General features: G+C 42.5%; 1 protein-coding gene across 2 annotated transcripts in view; it reads left to right on the plus strand.

Annotated features, from left to right (window-relative positions):
• NR4A3 (nuclear receptor subfamily 4 group A member 3) overlaps window positions 1-8589 on the plus strand; it is a 48967-nt gene extending 40378 nt beyond the window's left edge. For both annotated transcript variants that reach the window (XM_056117145.1, XM_056117146.1), the window contains one exon: window positions 5082-8589. In XM_056117145.1, the coding sequence (XP_055973120.1) occupies window positions 5082-5329 (248 nt within the window). In that variant the 3' untranslated portion in view covers window positions 5330-8589. The remainder of the gene's footprint in view (window positions 1-5081) is intronic.
• Window positions 8590-9196: the final 607 nt, after the last annotated feature.

Consider the following 9196-nt stretch of genomic DNA (forward strand, 5'->3'; position numbering starts at 1 on the left):
GCCCCAGACACTCACTCCTTAGTGACTGGAAAATCTCGCTCGCTGCTGAAATCCGCAGTGTGCATAGAGACTGCACTTTATTGCAGTTCTTTTGAAAAAAGTAAAGAAGCCACAAATCCAGAAGCTGTTCAAAACAACAAAGGAGGTGCCTTTGGCTTCTAACAGGAGGGTCTCTGAATTCCTCAAGGAATTCCAGGCCCAGGGTTGATCCAGCTGGCAGGAGGTATCGATCTCCCGTTGGATTCACTGAATAAATAATGGTTGCCATAGTTATTGAGCAGCCACTGCTGATGGGGAGCAGGGAAACTCCCAGTTTGGCCCTGAGAAAGTCTGCTACAAGGTTCCATAATCAGCCCCCTCCAGAAACCCAGCCAACAGATTGCTCAGGTCCTTTATCCTGATAATGAATATGGGATCTTACATATAATACCAGGCACAAGGCACCAAGACGAGGGGAAAGCTGAAATCAATGGATTGGTATTTTGTTCTAGGAAAAGCATCTCTCCCTGGCTTATGGGCCTAATTTGACAGATCTCAGTATTAATAGAATTTACTCACAGCAAGATGACTGTTTGATCATGTTAGAGCTATGAGAAGGCCTCACAAAGGAACAAATCCCAGTTTGTTCCATTTTCACATTGTTTATTATCCAACTAGCATGGGGTCATTGGAAGGAAAGGAAAAGAGTTATCTGAAAAATCTCCGAAATATTTTTACTTTTGTTTCCTTTCCTTCTCTGAATGCAGAATTAATTTTTCCATCAGTATAATACACAGCCGAGATGCCATCTTTATTCCCTTTATGTAATGTGATAGGACGTATTTTTCTATGATGCCTGAAAGCCTGCTTGTATTTCTTTTTTGGCTATCCACAAAATTGCCATTTTTACTTGACAGCTTCCTATTTCTCCACCCTTTATTTTTCTGCTTAAAATTTTTTTTTATTGAATCACCATGAGATAGACCATTACAAAGATGTTCATGATTGGGTTTCAGTCATACAATGATCCAAAACCCATTCCTCCACCATTGTCCATTTCCTAGCACCAGTGCCAGTGTCCCCCAGTTTCCCTCCAGTCACCTCCCCCCTGCTCAGTCTGCTTCTATGGCAGGCACTTTTCCTCTCTCTCTCTCTCTCTCTCTCTCTCTCTCTCTCTCTCTCTCTCTCTCTCTCTCTCCCTCTTTCTCTCTCTCCCTCTTTCTCTCTCCTCCCTTTTGTGCATTATGATTTGCAATACAGGTACCAAGAGGTCATCATGTTTGTTAGGGAGTTCAATATTTTTATTGGGAAGGTACAGCTGGAGTCGGGTTGTTTTTGTTTTTGTTTTTTAACTGGTGGCAGCTTTGGGGTATGGATATGACTGATAGGGCTTCCAGAAGTACAGGGATATCGGGGGCAAGTTGCCTATCCTAATTCTGAAGAAGCCTGGAGATTTCAATCACAAAAACCTGGATACCCAAATTTTCAGCAGATTAATATATAGGTGAGGTCAGTCCTGAAACACTCAAGTCAGGCTAGGATCACGGGTGGCAATTTTGGATTGTGGGAGCAAAGGGCTGATGGGGGCTGTTTCGGTGGGCACTGGAATAACCCACCCCCCTCTGATGTGCCCTGGATTATTTCATTCCCCCATACTGCTCCATGCATAAAAATCTATTCTTCTGTTGAATTTTTCCTTCATATAAGTGTGGGAAGGGTATTTCGGTCAGAGGCTATGAACATATTATAGCTCTCAAAATTTATTGCCAAATTTGCACTCTGTTTCTATTTGTTCTGTTTGTGGGAGACGGTGGAGGAGAGGAAATTTTAGGTAGAACGTCATTGCAGGCTAGATTTGTCTTTTTCAGTCATGGGTGTTGCTGAAACAAACCCCAGGATCTGTGTATTTAACAAGATAAACCACAATAGACAGGTTTGCATTAGGGCTGATGAGCCAATGGTTTCCTAGAGAAAGCAAAATCATGCACTGCAAAGCATCGACTTCAGCGAGCCTTGGTTACCTTTTGTTTGTAGGCCTATTCTTAAGTGCTGACAATACTATGCATATACCAGCCTGAGTTGATGGAACACTTTAATATAGCATAATTTTATTTTAGCCTCCCAATCGCCTGCTGTGGGATGTGGGTTTTATTACACTTTCACTTTTGTTTTTTGTAGTGAATGCTTCAGATTCTGCTGGGGATGTGACTTAGCAGAAAAGCGCATGCCTCAGGTGCATGAGACATGGGCCAGAGAGACAGGGCAGTGGGTAAGGCACTTGCCTTGCACTTAGCTGACTAGGATTGAATCCCAGCCACGACATATGGTCTCCTGATCCCTGCCCAGTGCATTTTGGGAACACAGAGCAGGAGTAAGCCCTAAGCACAGCCAGGTGTAAACAAGTTCAGAACAAAACGTTGTAATACATAGGAATTGAAAGGAAACTCAGAGGTCTTTAAATAGCACAGCGGTAGGGCGTTTGCCTTGCATGCAGCCAACATGGCCGACCCGAGTTCGATTCCTCCACCCCTCTCGGAGAGCCCGGCAAGCTACCGAGAGTATCTCGCCCACACGGCAGAGCCTGGCAAGCTCCCCGTGACGTATTCGATATGCCAAACACAGTAACAACAAGTCTCATGATGGAGACGTTACTGGGCCCACTCGAGCAAATCGATGAACAACGGGAGGACCGTGACATTTCCCCCTCCTTTAAAGATAACTCCAGAAAAGGAGCCACTCCCCAGAGTCCTACAAAGCCAGCCACTCCGAGGAGGCTTGCACATTGCATTCTGGACCTCTTCACCTTTAGGGCAAGAGAAGTAACAGCATATCCGGATATTTCGATTCTTTTGCTAAGAGCTTTTTTGTTTTTGACTTTTGCTTTAAAAACAAAATATTTTCCATAGGTCACAGGGATACCAGTGGGCTAGAGCACAGGTTCCTTGTGCAGGAGTGCAGATTCAATCCAATCCCCAGCACCGCCCCCCTCCCCAGCCACCCCACAAGTGACTCCTGGCAGAGAGTCAGGAATAACCCCCAAGTTCAGGCACATATGGCTCCCACACAAAAAACAAACAAACGATATACCCTTTCTAACAAAAGTATTCCTGACCTTAGACATACAAACAAAAACTTAAGTAGGAAATTTTTTTAAAATATTTCTAACCCAGGGCGATGGCTCAAAGGACTGGAGTACATGTTTTGTGAACCAGAGCCCCAGATTTGGTCCCAGGCATTGCATGGTCCCCAGGCACTTCTGGGGGTGACCCCCACCCCCAGGCACCCAGCCACCAGGATTGATCTTGAAGCAATATCAGGGATTTCCCCCAAACCAAATAGAAACAAAAGAATACATGTGTTTCTGTTGGAAAGATGTCTTTTATATCTCCAGAATTATTATTTTAGAGCTCATTAGGAGAGCACTTGCCTGGTTTATGCATATGTGAGGCTCGGGCTTTGATCTCTGGCTACACACACACACACACACACACACACACACACACACACACACACACCATTATTTTACATATCAACTGAAATATGAAAACTTTGGCTGAAATAATAAGGACCAAGCTCTTCCCTCAGAAAAAGGCTCTGATAGCTACATGCTGAGGCAGAGTAAAGTGATTTGGACTGAACCCCAGGCTCCTGGAACATTCTCGTGAGAGGTGCCAGTATTACATTGGAGCAAGAAGACAGAATTGGCCAATGAATACTGCCTTCAAATCCAGCTTTAACAGTTCCGTGACTTTGCAAAATCTCTTAACTGAATATACAAAAATATTATAATATTTATCATGGCGATCGTTAACATATAGCTTCATAAAATATGATATGGGGTGCTGGACTGACAGTACTAGGGGCAGGGTGTTTGCATTGCATGTGGCCGATCTGGATTCGATCACCAGTTTACCCATCTGGTCCCCCAAACCTGCCAGGAGTAATCCTTGAGAGCAGAGCCAGGGGTAAGGCCTGAGCACCACGACATGTGACCCAGAACCCAACGTCTATCTATATATCTGTCACGGTATCTTAATTTCTGCATTAATGCTACCTCATCACCTTCTGGGGCTCCCCTTCTCCTCCACTCTGCCATCTCAGCAGTGGGAGCTTATGTATTTTACACACAGTTCCAGGTGGAAGTCAAAGGCATTTCAAGAGGTGCTGGAAGATAGAAAAGAGCAAGATTCATCTCTGCAGTTAGCATGCAAAACAAGAATGCACTTCATCTATTTCATATCGTTTCTTGCAGGACAGGATTAGTATATGGCATTCACCCTTGCCCCTCTGAACCCCCCACCCGCCACATACACATATTCCCTGTGTCCCAAGTACCACACATTCGCCGAGTCTGTGGAGATGGGAATATCAGTTCATTTACCTTACTATGTTTCTATGTTCAGCCTAAAGAAGGGTCTTCTCCTGGCAGGACTTTCTGGAGACCCGAGTAGGATACTGTCTACTTTGTTTTATAAGGAGATTGATGGAATCCAAACCCTGGTGCCCCAGGAGATCAGTGGCCATGAGTAATGCTTAGGAGTGCGGGAAGAAACACTTGGATTGTAAAATGAAGTCATCAGAACAGGACAAGATATGGGTCTGCATTGGGGATTGAAAGTTTCTTAAAATACAACTGCCAGACCACAACACCCAAAAGGAGAGAGAAAACAAAAGGGAATGCCCTGCCACAGAGGCAGGATGGGATGGGGGGATGGGGGTGGGAGGGATACTGGGTTACATGGTGGTAGAAAATGGGCACTGGTGGAGGGATGGGTATTTGATCATTGTATAATCGAAACCCAAGCACAAAAATTTGTAAGTCTACAACTGTACCTCATGGTGTTTCACTAATTAAAAAAAAATACAACTTCCAGGGAGGCAGAGAGATAGTACAAAGTTAAGCACTTGCATTGCATGTATCAGACCCTAGTTCAATTCCTGGAACCTCCTAGGGTTCTCTGAGGATGGGCAGGAGCTACTCCTGAGCACAGAACTGGAAAGAGCCCCTCAGCAGCACCTGATATGGCTTCCTAACCTCCCCAACTGATCCCCTGACCCAATGCTGATGTAACTGCCGCCTAAACATATCTGTCCCCTTGCAGAACGACATGGGTTAAAAGAACCAAAGAGAGTGGAGGAGCTATGCAACAAGATCACAAGCAGCTTAAAAGACCACCAGAGTAAGGGACAGGCTCTGGAGCCCAGCGAGACCAAGGTGCAGGGGGCCCTGGTGGAACTGCGCAAGATCTGCACGCTGGGCCTGCAGCGCATCTTCTACCTGAAGCTGGAGGACTTGGTGTCTCCACCCTCCATCATTGACAAGCTCTTCCTGGACACCCTGCCTTTCTGACCAGGGGCAGCTGCCTGGCCGGAGCCGCTTCACTATTAGTACCTGCTGGCAAAGTCGCCAAGGGCTGGGTCTGAAACACCAGTTTCTGTCCTGAAGAGAAAAAAAAGCCGCTCCCATATGAAATAAAGACTCCCCCCCCCCCCCCACCCTCCTCCCTTCTGGCACTTTTCCTTACAACCTAAAGCCAGAAAACTTGCAGAGTATTGTGATGGGGTTGTGTTTTCTATTTAGGCTTTGGGGTTAGGGTGGGAGGTGGGGTCTAGTTCATGAGGGTTTTCTAAGAAATGGCTAATGAAGCACTTTTGGATGCAGGAAGGAAAAAAAAAGGATTATATATCTGTTTTGCAACTCTTTCTGGGGAATACTGTTATAGTTGCTTTGTATTTCAAAAGAACAGCCAAGGGTTTTTCAGCAGGGTAAGATATGTCTTAAGATTGACCCCTTTAGATTACACTTCCTGTCTCAAGTGTATACGTATGTGGTGCAAACAAGGCAAAAATTCCCTCTTCGTAATTTCTCTCTTCCTTGATTCTTTCTTCTTCTTTTTTTAAATAAAAATGGTTCCGAAAGATGGTAGATAACCTAGAAATCAAATATCGCAAGATAAAAATGGCTGCTTGCTTCCATATACAAGTGCAATTTTTTAAAGTGCTGTCTTACTTAGTCTTGTTTATTAACTCTCCTTTATATTATATGGACATGAAGAGGAAGCAGTCATGCGAGCAAATGACACATTTGCTAATTTGATTAGAAGAGGTTTTGTCTACTTTCCCTGTTGAACCTTTCCGAGGTGTGGGCCACCCACAGTTTGAGGCCGTTCTTGATGGTTATTGATCCCTGCCCTGACTGTCCAGCTGTCCAGAAGGAGGCTGAGATGAGAGAACTGATCAAAAACAGATATTCTGGGTGCGTTCTAACAACCCAGCCACAGTCCTCTTTACTTGCTCTAGATATAGCAGCTGACTACCCATTCTGAAGCCACAGGAATTTTCAGTCGATCTTATAGGGGGTCCCTAGATAAGAACATGCAATGAACTAGGAACTGGATCATACAGGGTAAGCACCAGGGATAAAAGGGTTTTCTAAGTAAACATAATTTACTTCAGTTAACAATTTAAGAGGCAATTCTGGAGAGCAAGCAAGTCTTATTTTTTAAAAAAAAATTAGTATGAATGTGAGTACTAGAAAGGGTTAGTGGGCTGCGTTTCAACATTCCGTGTTCGTACTCCCTTTTGTATGTTTATACAGTTGATGCCATATTATTATGAGATGACTTGTTGCATAGTGTCCTTATTTGTATAAACATTTGTATGCACGTTATATTGTAATAGCTTTGCCTGTATTTATTGCAAGACCACCAGCTCTTGGAAGCTGAGTTACAGAGTACTTAAATGGGGTGTTCGCAGTGACTTGGATACACCAGTTAGAAATTAAATAAGCAAATATATATAAATATAGCAGGTTACATATATATTTATAATGTGTCTTTTTATTAACCATTTGTACAATAAATGTTATTTCCCATGCAGTTATTTTATGGTTCATTTGCAGTGACTTTTAAGGCAGTACTGTTTAGCACTTTGATATTAAAATTTTGCTTATGTTTTGCTAAATTCAAATAATGTTTAAAGATTTTTAGGTCTAAAAGTCTTTATATTATATACTCTGTATCATGTCAAAATATCTTTGTCCATTTTGCTAAGAAACAACTTTGAATGTCAAACTGATGTCAACAGTAGTTTTTGTTAGCTTTAAAGTCATTTTTGCTTTAGTCTTTTTAAAGGAAAAAAATAACAAAACTATGCTGTTTATATTATCATTAAATTATACAATCAAACAAATGCCAAATGAGTTGCCTACTTGCTGCAAAGAATAACCCAGATAGCAAATCATATACATTTCATTTTTCTCAAGAGTCATTCTGATATTTGATCATGCATTATGTTTGTTTGAGCTTTGGCAAAAGATTATTTTTATATTAAGAAGCTAGGATCTGGAATGATAGGGTCTTGAGACGTTAGACTTGGAAAAGATCTAAATTGTCAACGAGTCTAACCCCTGAAATTCAGAGAAAAGGGGTGGAAGTGATGACTGATCCTGTGGGGCCCATGCTTTGGATGCAGGAGGCCTGGGTTTGACCCTGGAGCCAGTGGGCTCCCGGACAATACTGGGAGTGACCCAGAGCACAGACTGGGAATAGCCCTGGAGCACCACCAGGTGTGCCCCCTCGCCCCCATAAGCAAACAAAAAAGGATTCAAAGAGGAGAAAATTGGGACCCAGTGAACAGTAAAGAATGATCTGAGGCCAAACAGCTAGTAATGGAATCAAGACTAGAACCCAGTCCCCCTTTCCATAATCTTAACTCACTGTATCTAATAGGGAAAAAGGCTTTCAAACGTAACTGCTAACATAGACATTTGACCTGGTGATAACCATTAGCAAAGTAGGAAAGCTGCATTAATTTTTGAGCTTATGTGCAAACATAATAAACATTATTAAATATCAGAAAGCTAACATTTCATGCAAGGCAGCTTCGGACCAAATTTAAATTGAAGTTGAGTAAATTAGAAGTGCTGTGCATACATAGCCTTTTTGTGCACTGTTAGTATTGGAAAGTTAATCTTCGTTTTTTGTCCTGTCTGTAAATGGTAAAACAAAACAAACAATAACAACAATAACAACAGAAAACCAGAGCCCTAGAGAAACACTGTCCTTTTCTCCTTTTAAACCCATCAGATTTAAGGAAGACCTTTTAGTCGTGATAGCAATTGGCTGAAGAACAATGAAAAAAAACGGGGGAGTTTAGTTATAGATCCCGACAATAGCGCTGAAAAGAAAGATGATAGCCAGTGTCCTTCTGTCTTCCGTAGTTATTCCAACTAGGAGAGACTCCCAAGTCAGCTCTCCATCTCTCCCTCCCTCTCTCCTTCCCTCCCTCCTCGCCCCCTGCCCCCACTCTCTCTCTCTCCCTCTCTCCTTTATGTTGACACATAAGTATAGACAGCAAGAATGAAAGCAGGTGATTCTTCCCGTGGGGGAGAGCTCTCTCGGTGTGAACAAGCCTTCCGTGGGCGGAAATCAGGATCCACCAACTGTTAATGGAGAGTGCCTTGCTTTTATTTCAGACAGCAGAGTTCTCCAAAGCTTCTCTGCGCCTCTAACAGCTTTGCTCTTTCCTGTGTGTTAACCTGTGGTTTGAAAGAAATGCTCTTGTACATTAACAATGTAAATCTAAATGATTAAATTAAATTACATTTTATCAATGGCTACTGGTGTGTTGAATAAGCATGCTTCTTTAACAGTATTCTCTTGATCATTTATATAATAGTATTTGCTGTGAACTCTCTTGCACATCTCCAAATGGATTTTTTTAAAAGGCTTACTAGTGCTGAAAAATTAATAGACATTCTGAATTGGAAATATATTAAACCTCACTGATTGGGGAAAAGAACATTCTAAATTCAATAACCATTTATTGATTACTTCCTGTGGGCAGAGCGCTGCTGGGTGCTTTGAAGAGATACAAACATGCACATTGTAGGAAGCGGCTTTTCCTTTCAACTGTATAGCCTTTAAATGGAGCTCACAGTTTGTCGGCTCCAAGCATTCTGGAGGTGTAGGAAATATTTATTTTATAGCAAGATGATAAGATATTGTTTGTGAACCAGAACTTATAAGACTCGGGGTTCGAATTCGCTATGATTTATCAGGTTTGTTTTTTTTTTGCTAAAGCCACAGCTACAGTGCTTAAAAATCCCTATTTGTGAAGCAAATGCAGCACTTATCCAACTCTCCTTCAAACACCATTTATTATGAATTAGTGCAAGTGCATTTCTTTTGTGTGTTGTTGGTGGCTTGAAAACAGA

Source organism: Sorex fumeus, unplaced genomic scaffold (genome assembly GCF_029834395.1).
Source record: "Sorex fumeus unplaced genomic scaffold, SorFum_2.1 ptg000034l, whole genome shotgun sequence".
NCBI classification, from domain to species: domain Eukaryota; kingdom Metazoa; phylum Chordata; class Mammalia; order Eulipotyphla; family Soricidae; genus Sorex; species Sorex fumeus.